Source organism: Sporobolomyces koalae, assembly GCF_050403365.1.
Source record: "Sporobolomyces koalae JCM15063 DNA, S_koalae_JCM15063T_v1_ctg39, whole genome shotgun sequence".
NCBI lineage: Eukaryota > Fungi > Basidiomycota > Microbotryomycetes > Sporidiobolales > Sporidiobolaceae > Sporobolomyces > Sporobolomyces koalae.
In genome coordinates, this window is record NW_027481732.1 from 89808 (window position 1) to 109464 (window position 19657).

Consider the following 19657-nt stretch of genomic DNA (forward strand, 5'->3'; position numbering starts at 1 on the left):
CCCACATGCAGTCCGAACTTGCGCCTGCAAGGCGCTTCCCTGCTTCGTTCTCGCTCGTCAAATGCCTGGAATACACTATGATGATCGCGTGCGCAACATTGCTGCTCGAAAGAGCGCTGCCGGACAATCAGTCAAGCGAGCTCGGAAGGACCTCCTTGACCTCGGCCTGGCTCCATCGCGCTCGAGCTTCGATCGATGGAGTCGCAACCTCCGACTTCACGGCGACGTCACTGATTCAAGCAGTACCTTCAAGACACGAGGGCGCAAAGGACAGCTCAAAGGCGTCCACGTCCAGTATCTCCGAGAGATCCTCCTCGAAAAACCCAATATCACCATCGACTCGATCCACTCGCAGTTCCTCCATCGCTTCAATCTCCACGTCGACCCTCTTGCCATCCAAAAATACGTGGGTCGGGCAGACTTTACGGTCACGAAGGGAAACTCGGGGGCGATCGAGGCGGATCCAGTCCGAAAGACACACTACCTTTGGGAGCTCAGTCACTATACGGCCGAACAGATCATTTGTCTCGATGAGAACCATGTCAATGACCGAACCTCGAGCAGCCGCAACGCGAGAGCACCGCGAGGAGAACGGGCCGTGCTCAAACAATCGCTTAGTCGGGGGAAGCGTTGCTCGACCATTGCAGTTCTCACGTGAAGGATTGCTGGGGGTGCCGGTCATCAGGGGAGCGTACGACGAGGACGAAGTTCTCAAGATGCTGAACATCTTTGTCGTGAGTTCTTAAAACCCTCGTTTCGCCCGCCCGCTTTTGCCCTCTCCTGACGTCGTTGAGCAGTTTCCGATCAGCAAGCCGTACCCAGGCCCACGTTCAACCATTCTATGGGACGGATTTGCAATTCACGGGACGGTTCGCGTCAAGGAGGCTGTTCGTGCTCACGGTGCGTTCGCGTCCGCTCTTCCTCCTGCCAGTGACCATGATCCGAGCCTTCTCCGTGGACAGGTATGCGAATCTTCAGAACCCCTTACTGTCAGCCAATCTACCAATCCTCCAAATTCGTGTTCGGCGCTCTCAACAAAGTTCTGCAAGGCGAACCTTGGAGGATGCAACACCCTCAAGGCCCCCTTTTCGCCATCGAGGAGCTCGTCCACGCTGTTTGCCCCGATGTCGAGACTTGTCGCAACGTTATGCGGCACGGTTACCTCATCTCCAAGGACGAATAAGACCAGCCTATGATTTGACTACCTGCCTCATGAGTCGCAAGCTTGAAGATCTCTCACTCCTGGAGTGGATTCGATCCATCGCACCTGAATGAGCTCACGTCGCCTCGATCCAACGAAAACCACCTCTTACCACTGCCTCGACCAACCACCCCTTTTTCACGACTCATCGCAATGTCTCGTCACTGTCCGTTCCCTTTTTCCTTGTCTCTTTTGGTTAGTGCTTGGCGATGGACGATGTTTTGCCTTGATCGCAGCGACCCTCTCTGCTCTCTCATTGCTTGTTCATCCTTTCTTTCGAGTGATCAGCAAAGTTGCTGAAAATCAGATTGCAGTACATCCCATTTCCCGCTTTTTGTCTGATCCTGGTTGCATGAAGGGGAAGGTGTAACGGGTATTCGCTTCAAGTGAGCGCAGCATATCTCGATCGAAGGTCGGGAGACTCATTGCGAACGCAAGCTTGGTCCTATACGAGACGTCACAAGCGCCTTGGATTTCTCTCATGCTAGCAAGAATGCAGCACAAGCGAGAAAGATGGAAAGCTACTCGATGCCTCTCGATGAAAAGGTTCCCTTCTTCTCTACAAGTATTTCTCCCGTCAAAAGCCACTTTGGTTGATTCTGCGTTAGCTAACACATTTTTTTGTTTTGCATACTTCGGGATCTCAGTACTTCGAGTGAAGAAGAAAGGATCAGTATGACAACCAAGACTTGTTGACGCTGATCCAACCTTCGAGGTTTTTCCAAAAATCTGCAACGACGGCTTTGTCAACATGTCGTTTGTGAGGATCGATCTGGAAATCAGCGAGTGGAAGAAAAGGTCAGCTCAATGGATTTTCGCAAACGTCATTCAGCCTAGGAGAAACCCTTACTCTTAGTTCTGACACATTCCAGGCTTTCACTTTGGGGTTCAAAGGATCCGTCGTCCACTGAGGGTAAACTCCTCTCACTGTTTCGCATAGATCAAGTCGGAATCAGTTAAAACTTCGTCGAACCTAAAGATGAACAGAGAGAGGGGGTTTTTGTGTACCATTGTGAAACAGTTCTTTCGGTTCCTTCCACTTGTACGGTTTGAACTGCCACTCCTGACCTGTCGTCATGACACACACGACTCGATCCCACGCTTCGTCGGCTTTTCCAAACTTGCCCAACGCCTCGACCGAATCGACGACAAAGTATCGAGCTTTCCTCGTCTCGACCGTACCCGCCGCTGCGGGTGCTCCCGTCGCACGGTTGTGGTTCACTTGTACGACATCTTCGGCAATGTACGCCATGCCTGAACCTGCTGCGAGAGATCGTGCTTGATCCGAAGGGATGAATCGAGCCTCTTCGAGAAACTCTTTGACATTGTGCATAGTGATCAACGCGGTCGAAGATGGGGAGATCATGATGATTGGGTTGAGTTGTTTCTTCTTGTTTGATTGTACCGGTTTCAGTGCGCCCGGAGTCGAGGATGAAGAAGTGGAAGGTTTCGAAGAAGACGACGACATGGTGGCTTGAAGAGTTTGAAGTCGAGGCGCAATCAGGGTTCGAACGGAATCGAAATTCTGTGTAAATGACAGGGTCAATACAAGCTGACGGGTTTAAAGAAAGAGGTGAAGAACTCACGTTGTACCGTTCTCCCCTCAGAGTCGTTTCTCGCGAATGGTAGGCTCCACCAACTTTGTCGAGTTTCGTCTCGTTCGGACCTACGACGTGACCGAATTGGGGTCCTTCCATACTGTTTAACATGCGTTTCACTTTGTCCTGGTCGACCTTGTCGGCCGTGTACCTCGCTTTCTTCATTGGCGGTTGCACTCCATCACCCGCGTCTCGACCGTCCGCACCTCCAAGTGCTCCTGACCGACCGGCACCGTTTGTCGAATCGGACGCGTCGGCACCGGCATGAATCGAAGCCCCGAGTTCAGGCAAGACTTGACGCGTGACTCGAGTCTCGGATTCAGTCAGGGGTCGAATCCTCGTACCGACGAGTGCGTTTGGATCCGAAGGGTGAGATTTGGTGCTGACTCCGCCGGAGAGGTACTCGGTCACCAACTTGCGATCGGTGACACTCACGAACCCGACTTTTTGACTTCGAGCATGTTTGAGGTACTCGGCAGTCGACATGTCTTTGTTGATCCATTGACACAACAACGTCTCGAGGTCGTACGTCGGGTTCGAATCATCGTTCAAATCGGAGACGTTCGGGATCGATACGAATCGAGTTCGGGTTTGTTTTGGGAACGAAGGTGCAGTGGGGAGATGGGGGAACGAGATGTGGGTCGAGTCGGGTAGCGAGTAGACTTCGACGTTGGTCGAGGCGTTGGTCAGCTTGATCGAACGAGACGAGGCGAGCGTCGCGCGTAGACACAGCAGCGCATCCGGTAGTTCTTCGGGCGCCATCGTGAGAGTTCGAACTGCGAGTCGGAAGAGCAGTGAGATGCGTCCCGCGTGCGAGAGCGATCGATGATGAACGAGCGCTCTCGGATGCTCCCCTCTCTCGCTCTTTCTCTCTTTGGCGTTGTCCATCTCCTAGCTTGGATCTTGCATGCCGCTATTGCCCTCTATACAACTTCGGGGCTGCAAAAACCTCGGCTACATCTTCATTCTCTCTCAGGCAATACTACAGTAGTTACACCACATAACGCATGAACAACATGACGGTTCAGTCCCCCTGGCTCTCTCACAACTTGGCCTTGACCGCACCACTGCCAGGACCTCCTGCCGCTGCGACTCGCCTCTCTCCCCACACCTCTTTCCTCGCCTTCTTCTGCTGCGAATGCTGGTCGTGTCCGCTCTGTCCTCGCAACGCTTCCAACTTGGTTCTCTCCTGAGTTAAGATCCTACAATCGCTCGTATTCACCATCAGTTTTCATTTTCTTCCCCTTTTCTAGAGAGAGAAACTGACTTTTCGACTTTGAACGCTCGATCAATGTCACCCCTCACCGTGACTCGTTTCGCTTCGTACAACTTGACTGGGTTCAAAGTCCCGTTTGCGAGTCCGACCAAGTCCTTGTCCGACAACGAGATGGTCACGTCGGGTTTCAACTGAGGTTTCTCGTTGGGTTGCAACAACCTCAAAATCCCTCGTTTCTGTTTTGTTGCGACAAGATTTTTCGTTCAGCGCTGGGTTCAGCTTTCTTTATTTGAGAATGGAGCTCTGCGTTTAAACCCTATAGAGACCAAATTGATTTACCTTCATGTCTACCCACCATCGAGCTGTGATCGGAGGTCCGCCTCGTTCCGAAGTGTCTTCTTGAGTCACTTGAAACAGGTAGACCGTTTTGATCGTTTTGACGAGTTGTTTCTTGGGACTACTCGGACTGTTCAACAAGACCGAGATCAAAGCGAATACCTAAAAGGGAAGAGGTGGGAAGACGTCGACCATCATTTCTTTGAGCGTGAGAACGGGAATCATGAACGGACTCACTCGTGAGGAGTCGAACGAAGGGTGATAGATCAACGGGTCGTTCAGTGCTGCCTGATTTAACACCAGAGTAGAGATTTCAGCCATCGGCATTTCATGCGGGGCTTCACTTGTTGACGATGATTGATGATCATGCGCGACCTGCCCCTTCCTCGCCGTCCTCCCTGGCAACAAAGTAGGACTCACCTTGACAAGACGATCCGAGAGTGCTTGATTCGAATCATCGGAACTGGTCATGGCGAGACTCGGTTGACGATTGGAGGGAGGAAGGGGAGCGGTGGGGGTCGCGGAGCGGGTCTCAAAAAGGTTGCCGAAATCAGGGGTTTCCTTTTTCTCATTTTTCCTTTGCTCTTCTTTCACCTGGTATGCAATGCTTGAACTTGAGCTTGATTCGGTATGCAAATCTCTCGAGACCCGGGCAGAATATTGAGCCAAAGCGTGAGCCAAACGAGGCGGTGCAATCCCGAACCACTACCACTACCACGAACCTCCTGTCGCACCACCCGCGCCTGCTCGCGTATGCCTAAGAGTCTTTGACCCACAAAATGGACGACAAAGTGGAACAAACCAATGCCGGCTGACCTTCGCTAGGCGAGTGCGACGCGTCGGGCAGCGAGCGCGTCAGATTGAATCGAGTCGGTACACGATAGGGTCTCAGCGCCTTGTACGCAGCCTCCGCCGAGGTATGACGCAGGTAGGCGTGTGCTCTCGGATTGAAACTCGGCAAGAGGCGCGAGCTGAGCGTATTCCGAGAATAAAAAGTTGAACGAACCTCTCGGAACCCAGCACGCGTCAGATCTTCTGCCTCTTACTCGACCTCGTCCCGATATGGAGCCGCCTGATGATCTATCCGATACTGAGTCCAGTGCATCCGCGCCCGTTGCACTAAGCATCGCTACTCGCCGCGCAACCAAGTCTCATCCACACTTGATGCAACCCGATGATTATATCCACACCCTGAACCCGGCCCAGAAGCAAGCAGTCACGGCATCTGTCGAAGGTGGCTTGCAGATCAACGCTGCTCCGGGATCGGGCAAGACCAAGATTTTGACCTGTCGCGCCGCCTACTTGATCCAACGTCAGGGCATTGAACCCGAGAGGCTCGTGTGAGTCGACCTAACCTTCTTTCCCCTTTTACCCGAAGAAAGCTCGTACCTGATCATCCTGATCATTCAACTAGGGTCGTCACCTTTACGAACAAGGCGGCAAACGAGATGAAATCGAGGTTGAGCAAGATCCTCGGTCCGAAAGAGACCGAGCGCCTCGTCATGGGCACCTTTCACAGGCATGTCCATCAAGCACCCTCGTCCGTGGTGAAGACGAGCAGATAACTACAACTCGCTGCTTCTGCTTTCGTCTACCGATAGTGTCTGCGTGAGGTGTCAGTCTCGTTCAAACTCAGTGTCTCTCCCGCGATGAGCACACTGCTGACTTTGAATCCGACGAGACAGATTTGCGCAAGTATGGCAAACTCGTCAACCTGGAATCCGGATTTACCATCGCCGATCGTGACGATTGGTGCGTCACATCTTTGCCCAAAAACGCATCGAACCTTGATGGACATTTCCACTGAGACTTCCGAGCTCTCCTGGGAGTCAGTCTGGCCATGATCAAGCGGATTTTGCCCAACCTCGAACCGCCAGACGGAGCACGCGAGGATATCAAACGGGACATGAAACCCCCGACGTACCTCGACCACATCTCAAAATGCAAAGCGAGAATGACCACGCCGAACGGGTTGCGCGCCGAGCCGCGACCCGAGTGGGACTCTGCAAAATGGGAATGGATCGCGAGAGTTTACGAGTGTGTACTCTTCCCTTTTAGCCAGACTACCGGTAAAAGAAAAGAAAACATAAGACTAATGGAAAAAAAAATCTAGAGCCTACGAGGACGAGCTCTCTCGCACCAACTCGCTCGACTTCGACGATCTGCTCTTGAAAGGGTGAGGCTTGCGACTTGTCCTTGACATTTGACCAGCACTGATCGAGAGCGTCCATGCGCAGACACGAACTCTTCAAATACCATCCAAGGGTAGTCGCAGGCATCCAGTCTGTTCTGATTGACGAGGCAAATTTCTCCATCTCAATATCCAAACCTAGGCATCAGAACCTGACGCGCTCGTCTCCCTCACAAAGTTTCAAGACACGAACGTGGTCCAGTATGACCTCGTCAAGCTCATCTCGAGAGCCTCGGGATCGCTCACGATTGTTGGAGATCCCGACCAGTCGAGTGAGTTTTGTTCTCTTCTCCACGTTCACGCCTAGCTGAACGAGGTCGTTTTTCGCAGTTTACGGATGGAGAAACGCTGAAATGGAAAACCTCGAACGCATGGTCCAGGACTTCAAGCCGTGTCGACAAATCTTCCTCGAACAAAACTATCGCTCGACGGGAGCGATTCTTGGTGCGGCTCTCGCGGTCGTGCGACAAGGTCAGAACTTGATTCTTTTTCTCGAAACATGTCCACTGGCTTTCTCTCTCGAGCTCAAATCGGTGCTATCGTTTCTCTCAGACACGAAACGGGTCAACAAATCTCTCGTTGCTTCACATCCATCTGGAACGTCGGTCGTGCTCAACGCCGTAGCCGATGCACAAAGTGAAGCGACTTACATCGCTTCGACAATCCGTCACCTCGTCGCACACCTCGGAGGTCTCGTTACGTACAAAGACTTTGCCATCCTGCTCAGGTACGGAGCTCTCAGTCGAGCGATCGAAGTCGGGTTGCAGCGTGCGAGTATTCCTAGCAAGATGGTAGGAGGCCACAAGTTCTTCGAACGAGCCGAGTACGTTCAACCTTTTTTTCTCCTTGATTCTGTCGAGCTTGTCGGCATTATTCTTGACGCAAATGATTGGTACTTGTCGAGGACAGAGTCAAAGACATGCTCTCGTACCTGCAACTCCTGTCGAACCCATCTTACAACCCTGCCCTTCAACGCATCCTCAACGTCCCGAAACGTTCGCTCGGCGACAAAGCGCAAACTTCCATATTTGACAACGCTCGTGCGAACGGGTTATCCGCGTTCGAACTGTTGGTCAGGATCGCGAACGGTTCTGCCAAAGGACTCGTATCGGTCAGTGCCGCGCAGAAGAAACAGATCAAATTGCTTGTCGAAATCATTCGTGACGGTCGCAAGAAAGCAAACGAAGTGAGTTTGGGTGATCCTCTTCTTCTCTCTCTCTCTCTTTCGCTTTCTCAAAGGAAGAGAAAGCGTCCTGTGATCCGGAGCAGAGAATCTGAATTGACGCTTTTCTCTGGTTCTCTTATTGTCAGGGTACGAGTGTGACAGAGTTGCTCGAGTTCTTGACGGATCGATTGGCGTACCGAGCGTACCTCGACAAGAACAGCACATCCGACGCGGCGGACAGATGGGAGAACGTGCAAGAACTCAAAACGTACGCGGCACTCGTGCAGGAAGAGAATCCAGCCGAAATTGACCTCGACACGGAACGAGAACTCGAGGAAGTCAAGATTGAAGGTTCCGGCAATTCGAACATGGTCGAACGGGAGGAAGAAGATCCTGATTGGCATGACGCACGATCTCCGACGAAGGAGAAGATCGAGGTTACGTAAGTCAGCGGACGTGAGGATTCTGGGATATCGTACGCTAAAGAGTGATCTGTAGCAGCCTGTCGGCGCAGATCTCGGAAACGGGCAAAACCACGCCTCTCGACATCTTTTTATCCACCTCGATGCTCGCAACCGACACGGAGACAAAATCGAGCAAACAAGACGATTCAGACGATGTGAGTCTCAGGACTTGCTGATTGTCTCCCCAAACATTCGTCAGGAATCTGACCCGACAGTCTCGTCGAGCCTGCAGAAAGTTACCATTTCGACTTGCCACGCCGCCAAAGGTCTCGAGTTCCCAATCGTGTTCATACCAGCCTGCGAAGACGGAACGTATCCCTTTTACCGCGCGACCGAACCGAAAGAAATCGATGAAGAACGGTAAGCGAATCACTCACTCTCTACGTGACTGTCAGATTGTGCTAATTCTTGAAATAGGCGCCTCCTCTATGTCGCCATCACTCGAGCTCAATGCTTCTGCTTCCTGACCCACGCCAACACCCGCATGTTCGGAGGAGGTACGGGAATCCGATCTTGTTCCCTTAGATCTCTCCTTCTGAGACTGATGTCACATGTCTATAGGTCGCGGTCAAGCCAAGGCTTTGACACCGTTTCTGTCTAGCGTTACCGAGGCGTACCGCTCGCTGTTTGTTCCTAAACTCCAAAAGGTCACGAAGAAGACACGGGAGGAAATGGCAAAGGTGCTCGGACGCCCAGCTCCGAGCGAAGAAGAGGCACAAAAGCGAATCGAGGTGCTGTGAGTTCTTCTTTAGTAGGAAACTTTGGCTTGCTGCAGACAGAGTGCTGATCAGTCTGGGCGAGTCGTACAGGAAAACCGAACCTGGAAGCGGAGAATCCGATTCGGATCTCTCGAGTGGACCAAAAAGCAGTGGCAGCAGTTTCGGGGTCGCTGGTCGACTCAACGGCAGCAACTATTCGAAACTTGGTCGCTGGTCTTCGTCTCAAGGTTCGTCTTCACAACCTCAGGCCGTGCCTGCCGGTGCTGGAGGATTCCAATCTGCACGGGGCATGCTCGGACAAAACAATTTCGGCGTGTTTGGAAAGAAACCTGTACCGGCGACATCCGCGTCCAGTCGTCCAGCTCCAACTGCATTTCGACCTCATCGACCGAGCGCCCCACCTACCGAAACGAAACCTGCGGTTCATCCTCCGAAATACCTCGCTCCTCGAGACCAACCGAACGGAACCCCTTCTCTCGCTCCTTACTCGAAGGCTCAATCGAACGGTCCTCCTCCGACTGTCGAGACTCGCGCGAGTATGATTCGAGATGCCGTCCTCGTGAACCCGACCTTGTCCGCACCAACCTCGAACCCTTCGACCTCGCGAGATTTGCTCTCGAGTTTCCAATCGGCCGAATCGAAACGACTCGACGAGATTAAAGAGCTTGGTAATCAGAAGCAAGATTCCCCTGCAACACCGTCACCGGACACGGAGACGGAATTGCCCGCACCTGCAGACCCATTGCCCCCTACTTCTCCTCCAGCCGCATCTGGATCTTCAGCTAAAAGACCTCCAGAGTCTCCAGGAGTACGACGCTCGAAACGTGCGAGGAAGCCCAAGAATTACGAAGAAGATTATACAGAATGAAACCTACCTTGTCCCACCGCTTGTTCCGCCTCTTTTCTTGCGTTCACTAAATCCCGATTTCCCCAAGCTCTACGTTCCGTACCGCTGTTGTGACATTAATCGGACGCTTGTGCGTCCCTTGAGGAGGACCTTTCGCTTCTGTTTTTTCTTCTGTTTGTCAAATATTTCGATCGGTTCATAAACGTACCATTTCGGAATAGTAATTGCAAGACTTCCCTTTTGGACGCACTTGGCGCTTTTTTCGTGTCGCGTTACGCTCCCGCTAGGAAACTTGAATCGAAGGGAAAGCTTTCTCGAGATACGGCAGCGATGTTTGAGTCCGTCTCTTTCAACGATACTTGCATTTCTAATTGGACGCGTTTCGAGAAGCGGTCCTAGCGAGATGACAAGGGATCCCACACGACGAGAACTACTTCTCGCTGTCCCAAACTTCCTTTTGCGCCCGTGCCAGGTAGGCACTAGATTCCGTTGAGCGCCCGTTTTGTTGGCATTTCCCTTGACGAGACCCCATCTCAGAACATCCAGATATCTTGTTCAAGCAAGCGATCACGGGTGGCTCGGACGAGAGAGGAAGAGCCCAAACGCCTCGAGTTTTTCCGTGCATTCGAGTTCAGTCTACAACGTCTTCCTCGGTTGCATGACAGGCAGAGTCGACAAAATTGGCGAACCTCGGATCAAACATCTCATCTGACATCGGGGTCAAGTCGAATTCGAGCTGAGACCGTTGTAGGTAGTGGTCGGATGAAGCAGAACGCGGAACAGAAGCATGCCAACTCGTTTCGTTCTCAGCGTTCCAGAGCTCCGAGGTCGACGTAAGATAGAAGTGGACGTGTCGAAGAGGTGACCTGTACGTGAAGACCTGGTGAGACGTGACTGTCTGATGCGTATCGGAAGGACCAATGGCAAACGAAAAGGGTTCGAGAGTCGGAGGCTTGAGGTTCCAAGGATCGTAGCTGGCGTCTGGCGGCTCCGAAATTGTCGACAAATTATGCGGCAGGCAAGCTTCGGGTCCAACGCTTTTCGACAGAAGGAAGGAAAGTGCAGAACTAGACACGGTTGAGGTAGTTGGGGCGTTATACTCTGGTGCAGGCGCCGCAGGTGTATCGTCTGCAGTAGCATTCGGAAAGACGCCATGCTCGTTCAAATTCTCCCGCGTGGCTTGATCAGGCATGGCTGAGAGCTGACGTAGAGCGTGCAGCTCAACCACGCGCTCATGATTCTCAATCGCGAGAACGGTTTCGCTTGTCAAGCTGACACCTGGAACGGCGCCAAATAGAAAACTCCGTGAGACAAATATCGTCGAAAGAGAAGACGAGGGCGAGGCAGAAGTCTTGCAACTCGCCGTGCAGTTTAACCATGTCGAGCTCGGGAAAGTAACGAGCAGCGATTTCCTGGGCGGATCGTCGAAATTCCATATGCTCGGCGATTCGAAAGATTTTCTGTACGATTGCCGCGACGTCGTTCCATGTGCTGATTGCTGGAGATGGAACGGCGAGAGAAGCGATTATTGCAGCGTCTTCAGCTATGGTCCACGTCGAGGACGATGGGCGGTTGTCCGGAGGTACTGCCATCTGATCTGCTCTAATAATTTAGCCAAGATCGTAAGAAGCTCAGAGACAAAAGATTGCCAACCAAGCGATTGCTCGAGGGTTGTTGTGCGATCTACTCGGGGTTTCTTGCTGTGGCGGTGTTCGTCGTCGAGATCTTCGGTCTGCAGAAGCTTCCAGCGTTTCCTGAGTGCTGTGAGTGTGCGTCGTTTGACTATTCCAGTCAGATCCGCTTGAATCCGTAGCCATTCTTGTCGAGTTCCTCGTCGATCGGAGATGGAGCGCGTCGCAACTGCGAGCAACTCTTGCTCCTCCTGCTCGGACCAAACCGTGCCATGGTTGTCTCCCGCAGACTCTGGCTGGCGATTCGGGCGGGCTGTACTCGATCCCGATGATGACGGCGGAGAGCGGTCCTTGGCGATGGCTTCGGTTGGGTTCGATGTTGCAGCTGAAAAGCGTGCATCGGAGGCAGGCTGAACCCCTCCAGGGACAAGATCATGTGAACGTTTGAAGCACGCCATATGCCTATCAGGCTTTGGCGATTGCGCAGTGAAGACGACGCAGCGTACTTTATTGGGGGTAAACAAAGAGTCCTGAGCGCAACTTTCGTATCAATCGAGCACGCGACTCACATCGTATCAGATTTTTGTTTTCTCCGGTTCCGTTGAGCCTGTCCGAGGGCAATATACCAGGCCCTCATTCTGCACGCGCACGAAAGGGCAGCGCGAGTCTCACGACCATTCGTCCGCCTCCCCTCACACGGCTCGTTACGACCGATTCCAAGACGAGGGAAACCAATCATTACATGATGTCTGGCTCAGTAGATAGGGAAACCTTCTTCCGTTTTCGCATAAGCCGTCAATCCTCCGATCACGTCGACAATCCGGACCTTGTCGTCCTCAGCTTGTCCTTTGTTATCCGCGATCCATCTCCGCAACGCCCTCGAAGCGAGGAGGGAGTCGTTCCCTCGACGACACAAGAATGCGACGGTCTTGACGGTAGCCGCTTCATTCGAGGTGGTCGGCCGTAGCGCGAGAGAAGGATTCTTCAACAGTTGAGCGAATGGTACATCTGTACGTTGATTTCTTCAGATCAGTCTGTATCGCAGCGATAAAGGTAGGGAAGAGTGAGAGAGAACGCGACCGACTCTTGCTTCCTTCAACATTGACAATTCCGAATTCCGTTTCTGGTCTCGTATCTACCAGAACCATGCCAGGCTCGACACCGAACTCTCGTTTCAACTGTTCGACCTTGATCCTTTCGTCTTTCCTGTCTTCAGCTCCTTCAGAGACTCGTTCTCCGATCCCAGGTACCGAACACAACGGATCTTGCCATCCTTGCCAGACTCCGTTGTCGGAAGACAGAAACTTTTGCCATCTCGATTGAGGCGTGGTCGTTTTTGATGGATCGTTCTGCGAGAATGTTCCACAAGTCGGACAGGTCTCCTTGCGAGGTCGAGTCTTGATCGTCCTGTAAGGACTCGATGAAAGCGGTGCAAACAAGTGAAGCGTAGGTTTTGCTGCGGACAAGATCGTAAAGACGTCAATTCTCATGTCAAAAAACCAGGATCAGGATTCGGCTGTCAAGACAAGAGAAGGCTCACCGATCCCGAGAATAACTTTGATCGATTCTGCCGCCATCCCGATACCTACGATACCACAGTTAACCCCGAGCACACCTTCGTCCGCACATGCGCCTGTTCCCTGCAGACTCTGTCTCTCGAGCTCGAGATCCTGTTCGAGCAAGGACTTGCTTGCAGGGGTCGCGGTAGGCTCTGGTGAAGGCGCAGGCGGGAACAGACAAGCGTAACAAGGTCCTCGTTCTTCGAATGTACTGCTGGAAGTTGGAGACGGAGCCAGTGGAAGATTGTAGACGCCGACGGTGCCATCCGCTCTGACGGCGCCACCACTAACGAGCGGAACGTCCATTGCAACTGCGTACGCGTTCAGAAAATGCCGCGTCGCGGGATTGTCGGTGCAGTCGAGGATCAAATCGAACGTTCCTCTGGTCGTGAGAGATGCGGGAGTCTCGGCAGAGTGGAAGATGGAAGGAATGAAAGGCAGTTGATGAGCGTGTACGCGAATGTCCGAGTTGATTGCTTCGAGAGCGATCTTGGCGCTTTGAGCTTTCGACATGCCGACGCGTTGTTCCGTGTGCAACACTTGACGGTGTAGGTTCGACAGTTCGACCGAGTCGTGATCGAGAATGGTCACTTCACCAATTCCTCCAGCAGCGAGGTACAACAACACTGGACAACCCAGTCCTCCTGCACCGACGACCAGTACATGAGAGTGCTTGAGCTTGAGCTGGCCTGCCGGCAGTGGAAGCACGGGTCAGTCATCGGGTGTAGAGAGGGTAGGGCTCGAAAGGGGAAAGGCTCTGACCTGGTAGCCCGATTGGTTTGATCAACATCTGCCTTCCGTATCGTTTGTACTCCCGCAAGCTCATCGGCCTCGTGTCTTTCTTGGGAGGGTCAGGTGGAGATGATGTTGAATCAATGAGAGACAGTTCCGACTCGAGCGCCTCGAGACGATTCCTTGCGAGAGCGATTTCCGCTACGACGCTAGCACGATCCCGCATGGGTGTAGAGCCGCTCGCCATGTCGAGATGTCGAGGACGAGCGAGCAAAAGAAACGATTCATCCGAGCCCCTATTTCATTTTCTGCTCTCGAGGTGTGTGTATGGGTGGAGAGTTCACTCTCATTCTCACCGTCTGGAGAGCCTCCTGGAACTTCTGTCAAATCTGAGTACATGCGCGTCGGGCTACCACATGAACCTTTGCTTCTTGCCCAACTCCCTCGGATCCCTCTCTGGTGCACCTCCACCTCCTCCAGCTTCATTTGTCCTCGTCGGATCCCATGTCCACTCGAAGCTCTTCTCGAGGAACAACCACAGCGTTGTCAGATGCACAATGACATATAGCCCTGCTTCGAGCACCAACTTCCACTGTCTCGAACTCAACGCGGTCTTGCGTCTCGCGTGTGACGGGTTCGAATCGGGAGCAACGAGAGCCGATGGAGAGAGGTGTAGGCGAAGGATCAAGAATGGGACAAGAAAGTATCGAGGTTCGATGAGGGGTGTAGGAACCAGCACGAGGATCGTCGATACTGTGAACAGAACCAGCGACGACACTCTCATATGATGGGAATCGACTGTCGCGCAGGGGAAGCAAGATCTAAGAGTCTGCTTCATATCCCTAAGCGAGGGAATCTAAAGCTCACCGAGCTTTCGGTAGATAAGGGTTGCCGCAAAGAGGTAGCCTGGGACCAAGAGATATCGAGAGACTGGGTTGAGATTGATGATCCTTCTCCAGAGGTAGAACGAATAGTGCCGATTGTCGGCAAGCAGAAATGCGTGTGCAATCCTGATTCATCGAATCGATCAAACATTAGCGATTGACCGGAACGAGTCACGGTTTTCGTGAAAAGCATCTCACGTAAAATGTCGCACTGTCCACGCCATAACGGTCATGACCACGATCGAGGCGAGTAGTCGCCTGTCGGGTTGCATATCTTCAGCCTCAGCTGGGACGTATCAGCCAACGAATAAGGGAGGCACTCACATTGGAGATCCAGTCAACATCGCGAGCGTTTTCTTGATACGTTTCATCGCCGCCGAAGGTGACGGGCCGACCAAAAGGGGACTTGTGAACACTGCCGAGAACGCAATAAAGTAGTAAACCTGCACGACGTGCAATGTCACTTGGTGGTTGGACTTGTCCCCCAGCACGATACCACCATTCAGGACGACGAATAGCAAGAATCCGATAAAGATTGGGAGGTATGCCAAAACGATTCGCGAGATTGCCCTCAAGTTGAACAATGACAGATGGATGACGGAACAAGGTGTTCGGACCAGATCAACTAAAAGAATGATAAAGTCAGCAACAACCCATGCTTACGACACTGCTTCAGCGTATGCTTACTCGGCCGGGCAGCACTCAAGAGGGGATCATAAAGTCGATTCTCGCTCGATTCTCGCAACCGAGTAACAATGGCGAGTCCCGCGATGAACGCAATCCAAACGATATTTGTTTGTCTGAACAACAAGCTCAGGGCTCCCAACTATCCGCGCAAAGACGATCAGCATGCTCGTGTCGCGAGATGTGGGAACGGGAGTGCTGCTGTTTGTGCGACTCACCAGGCTCGATTTCAAGTACCGTTTGTCCAGGCTCAACTTGTATGACGCCAATACCGTCATGACCGAGCCCAAATCGGTGTAATAGAGCCATGCCCACCATCCAACGACCGGCATCAACGCGATCACCAATCCCTCCCATCTCGCGCTCTCAATCTGTTTCGCCCTGTGCGCCTTTTTTCTCGACTTGAGCCTGAGGGCATCGAGTGAGAAGGTCGCGCTTTGAATCGACACGAGTAGCGCAGTGTACAACATGGGTAAGAACGCGAGGAGGATGAGGTTGAAGAACCGGAGGGCGTCGAGGGAACATGGCCATGCGGAGAATGCCGGCGCAACTTGACTGAGGAGGCGGCTCAGGACGGCAGGTACGAGGTATCTGACGTTGCTCAAGAGTCAGCAGCTGCAACAGGTAGACAAAAAGGTAGAAGCTCACAGTCCGGGCGGAGTAGTGATGGCGGTGTCCCAGTATGACCATTCTCCTCGACAGTATGCCTGAGCTTGTGGCATATGGAATATCTCGTCCTATCCGGAGAGCGGTCAGACGCGCCTGGACGTAAGAGAGCGATAGACGAGAACGAGGTACCATGTAAGGCTCTGGCACCTCCTGGTTGATTCGCCTTGCTACTCCAAGTAGACCTACGACCCACACGGCATAGGCCGGCCAGTACAAGATCCCGTATCGACTGCCCATGGTAAGTCGAGTCGACGTTGTAGTCACGTGTGGGGCCAAAAAGGAGTGCGCGATCTGACCAGCGAACGAGGGCGATGTACAGACGTGCGAAGCTAGTACATGTGGCCGCGGATGGCAAGTTGCGGTTTGCGGTGCCCTGCAGCGTCGAGCAACTGGGGGTAGCGTATGCACGTGATGATGATGACATTTGTTCAGGTATTTTCAGAACCTCCCCTGGATGTCTCAATGCCGGAATTTATTCCGTTTCCGCTTCTGTGCCCGAAGGCTCTTCCCGAGATCCTCCTTGGGCGACGACCTTGCGTTTTGAGACCGTTGGGAGCAAATCAGCTGCGCCAGCTGAGACGTCATCCTCAACGGCGCCGAATAAACGCTTTGCTGCCGAGCAAGAACGACGATGGAATACGCAAAAGTCTTTTGTGGGCGTTGGATCACAATCATGCCAGCCGCAAGGCTGACCGCCGACAGAGACAGGAGACGTATCGAGACCGATAACCACCAAGCGGACATTGAACGAGCACGTTCTGAAAGAGACGAAGCGGTCAAAAAGCTCGATGCCTATTTACGCCGGCAATGACACGGATCGGCTACACCCTTAGAGGCGACGACAAATGCGTCGATAAGCAATGTATTCGAGAAACAGAGGATGTATTGTATGTAGAGCGAGGAAAGGGCGCTGGAGATTGCGAATTGTCCCGTTGGATGGTTTTTTCCATCTCTCTCTCTCTCTCGCGCCGGGGTTGCATGCGAGGGAAGCAACGTCTAGGCCTGGACTCGTCGGTCTCCTACATCCCGTTTCCCTTATGTTGTCTCAACCTCCCATTCTCCTGGGCGTCCCCTTAAAAGGGCGCGCACTCTCCGTAACTCTCTCTCCAGACATTCTTCAGTAGCTACGTAGTTGCGCAATCACTGCAGCAGTTCGAAAAGTCTCCCAGCTTCGTCAAGGAAGACCCCACGTGAGGACTCTCACGAGCCTCACAGGTGACTTTTCGAATTGCTGTCATTGATTGCGCAACTGAGTGGCTGCTGAAGAATGTCTAAGGAGAGACGTACGGAGAGTGCGCGCCCTTTCAAGAGCTGTGCTGTTGTCGTGGCCATCAAGGCCTGCAGCGACAGGAAGAGGCTTTCCTCCATGCTTCATGTACGCTCCGACGTGGAGCGTTTCGTCGTCGACCGATTCGTAGGCGTAGTTACGTTCGATGTTCGAGGGGTCGAACCTTTCAGGGTCTGACGACATCGTGGCCGGGTGGTATGCTGATACGTCGACAGAGAAGCTTCTCGAGATGTCCCTTTCTCACGACACAGTGGTCGGGTGGTGATGTGATACGTCGATGGTATCGAGAGGAAAGACGGCATCGATCGGCCCACTAGCTCATCTCGTAGGCGAGGCGTTGTAGCAGTCGAGAGAAAGAGGCGAGTGTAGATCGAAGAGGAGATCGAAAAGTGATCTCGGGAATTTTTTACTTTTGGGTTTGATCAAGGACGAATCCGACGTCGACGAACTAGCCAGACTCCGCCGTCCGCGACCTTTCTGCCCCGACCTCGAGAATCCTGAGCCTTCATTGAGCTTTACAGGAGCCCGCACGTACGATCGGTACAGCTGTCGAGGTAAGAGAGCTCTTCCGAGTCTTGCAACTGAAACGATAGCTGAACCTCTTGCGCATAAGAACGTATCAACGCACTTTCAGTTGTTGTACGAGGCAAGAGCTTGCACCCAGAGAAGCGAGACAGAATGTCGAACGAAACCTCAGTTACCGTGTTGGATGATGCTTCTCCAGGTCCCTTTGAAGGTCAGAGCGATATCCGCTCGCTCCAAGTCAGAACCTGATGTCCTGACGCCGTCAACTGGGCAACGTTTTCAGGACCCGAGAAACTGCTCGAACTCTGGTTCGCACCTTCGGAGCAAGCCGTGATTGACCGACAACTGCCGCTCAAAGGCGGTCGCAAGGGCAAAGAACGCTGGACTGGGTTGAGACAGGTCGAGAGATCGACCTGGGAAGGAATGCTCGACGAAGTCTGCTGCAAGGTGTTGAGTGTCATCGAAGGCGAAGAAACCGACGCCTACCTCCTCAGGTTCGTCGCCTAGGCTGAGCCCTTGTCTCATGAGTCTGCAAATTGACAATCGAACCGCTCGCAGTGAATCGTCCATGTTTGTGTGGCCTCACAAACTGATCCTCAAGACGTGCGGCACGACTACGCTTCTCCTCGGATTGCCCACCTTGCTCAGGATCGCTTCCGAGATCTGCGGGTTCAATGGCGTGTGGCGCTGCTTCTACTCGCGCAAGACGTTCATGTTCCCCGACCGCCAACGGGGGCCTCACAAGGACTGGACCCAGGAAATGAGCTTTCTCGACAAACTCTTCGGTGCGCGCTCGTGTTCCGTCTGAGCGGGTTCTCAGGACCGAAACCTGACCTCGAAAATTACTCGAACGTGATCAAACAGAGAACAGCTCGGCGTACACTGTCGGCCGCATGAACGGAGACCACTGGTTGTTGTACATCACTCCACCACGAGACGACGTCCTCCTCCCTCACGCGCTCGAATCTTCCAACTCTCTGCCTCCTTCGAACCCCAAGACCCCGCTTTCGTCCCTCTCCACTTCGTTGTCGACGACTCCTTCGGCGCTACCTCCCACCTCGCCTCGCAAAGCGACCATCTCGTTGCCTCCTGCGACTCGGACGTTCACCCAACACGAGAAGCCTGACCAAACGCTCGAGATCCTCATGACCCAAATGTCACCTCGCGCGTGTCGCAAGTTCTACCACCCGTCTTCGACTCCTGCAGACCCGGTTCCATACACGACACCTCTCCTCGCGTCTTCTTCCGGAGCTGGAGACGCACACGAGTTGGGTGCGATATTGAGTGACGAACTCGGGTTGACTGCGATCCTTCCTGGAGCGACCCTCGACTCGTTCTTGTTTGCTCCATGTGGGTTCTCCCAGAACGCCGTCAGAGGGGACCGGTACGCGACCGTGCATGTCACTCCCGAGGAAGCCTACTCGTACGCTTCGTTCGAATGCAATTTCGACTTCGAAAGACTCGGACGTACCAGTACGACCGGGAATCAAGCAGAGAAGAACCCGAACCCGTTCAACTTGGTGCAACTGGTCGAGAAAGTGTTGGACATTTTCGAACCCGACAAGATCTCGATCACCTTGTTCGTTTCGGACGATGACGAGCAAAAGACGACACACGAGAAGAAGGGGAGGGCGCACGAAGGGATGAACCAGTTGAGTCAGTTGTCGTCGTCGGATTCGGACTCGGCAGCGCAAGGGTACGGACAGGGCAAGTACGAGAGGGTCGATCGAATCTTGTACGAGTTTGAAGGGTACTCGTTGGTGTACGCCGTGTTCCAGAAACGTCAGACCCAAGACGAACTGCAAATCACGGTCGGAGGCGAGGCGGAGAAGGGGACTTTCTGATTTTCTGCTCTTTATAGATTTCTTCATCGACGCGAACGATCGTCCGTGTTGCCTTAGTGTAATTACCCCATGTACTCTCTGTTTCTCGTTTCGCGCCGCAGTCT

At 53.1% G+C, this 19657-nt stretch overlaps 8 protein-coding genes across 8 annotated transcripts; 3 read left to right on the top strand and 5 right to left on the bottom strand.

Annotated features, from left to right (window-relative positions):
• Positions 1-61: 61 nt before the first annotated feature.
• On the top strand, positions 62-658 carry JCM15063_006421 (uncharacterized protein; the record flags this gene model as incomplete). Its single annotated transcript, XM_076680518.1, has 1 exon — positions 62-658. One exon carries the CDS (start codon positions 62-64, stop codon positions 656-658), a length of 597 nt encoding a protein of 198 aa, XP_076532367.1.
• Positions 659-1871: 1213 nt separating this feature from the next.
• Positions 1872-3561, bottom strand: CDC73 (Cdc73p; the record flags this gene model as incomplete). The annotated part of the gene is made up of 4 exons (XM_076680519.1): positions 1872-1973; positions 2052-2128; positions 2210-2726; positions 2788-3561. 4 exons carry the CDS (start codon positions 3559-3561, stop codon positions 1872-1874), a joined length of 1470 nt encoding a protein of 489 aa, XP_076532368.1.
• Positions 3562-3841: 280 nt separating this feature from the next.
• JCM15063_006423 (SCP2 sterol-binding domain-containing protein) lies at positions 3842-4822 on the bottom strand (the record flags this gene model as incomplete). The annotated part of the gene is made up of 5 exons (XM_076680520.1): positions 3842-4001; positions 4067-4251; positions 4355-4513; positions 4589-4639; positions 4772-4822. 5 exons carry the CDS (start codon positions 4820-4822, stop codon positions 3842-3844), a joined length of 606 nt encoding a protein of 201 aa, XP_076532369.1.
• Positions 4823-5413: 591 nt separating this feature from the next.
• Positions 5414-9758, top strand: JCM15063_006424 (uncharacterized protein; the record flags this gene model as incomplete). The annotated part of the gene is made up of 17 exons (XM_076680521.1): positions 5414-5691; positions 5766-5891; positions 5953-5966; positions 6037-6103; positions 6185-6388; positions 6465-6527; positions 6589-6652; positions 6721-6814; positions 6873-7013; positions 7095-7365; positions 7452-7728; positions 7854-8149; positions 8209-8326; positions 8404-8531; positions 8589-8668; positions 8733-8907; positions 8981-9758. 17 exons carry the CDS (start codon positions 5414-5416, stop codon positions 9756-9758), a joined length of 3174 nt encoding a protein of 1057 aa, XP_076532370.1.
• A 610-nt stretch (positions 9759-10368) lies between these two features.
• Positions 10369-10929, bottom strand: JCM15063_006425 (uncharacterized protein; the record flags this gene model as incomplete). The annotated part of the gene is made up of 1 exon (XM_076680522.1): positions 10369-10929. One exon carries the CDS (start codon positions 10927-10929, stop codon positions 10369-10371), a length of 561 nt encoding a protein of 186 aa, XP_076532371.1.
• Positions 10930-12122: 1193 nt separating this feature from the next.
• On the bottom strand, positions 12123-13906 carry UBA4 (Uba4p; the record flags this gene model as incomplete). The annotated part of the gene is made up of 4 exons (XM_076680523.1): positions 12123-12376; positions 12453-12824; positions 12909-13616; positions 13690-13906. 4 exons carry the CDS (start codon positions 13904-13906, stop codon positions 12123-12125), a joined length of 1551 nt encoding a protein of 516 aa, XP_076532372.1.
• Positions 13907-14068: 162 nt separating this feature from the next.
• Positions 14069-16133, bottom strand: DIE2 (dolichyl-P-Glc:Glc(2)Man(9)GlcNAc(2)-PP-dolichol alpha-1,2- glucosyltransferase; the record flags this gene model as incomplete). The annotated part of the gene is made up of 8 exons (XM_076680524.1): positions 14069-14457; positions 14527-14669; positions 14742-14801; positions 14868-15168; positions 15231-15369; positions 15446-15818; positions 15876-15964; positions 16026-16133. 8 exons carry the CDS (start codon positions 16131-16133, stop codon positions 14069-14071), a joined length of 1602 nt encoding a protein of 533 aa, XP_076532373.1.
• A 1729-nt stretch (positions 16134-17862) lies between these two features.
• On the top strand, positions 17863-19553 carry SPE2 (adenosylmethionine decarboxylase SPE2; the record flags this gene model as incomplete). The annotated part of the gene is made up of 4 exons (XM_076680525.1): positions 17863-17920; positions 17993-18203; positions 18268-18494; positions 18574-19553. 4 exons carry the CDS (start codon positions 17863-17865, stop codon positions 19551-19553), a joined length of 1476 nt encoding a protein of 491 aa, XP_076532374.1.
• Positions 19554-19657: the final 104 nt, after the last annotated feature.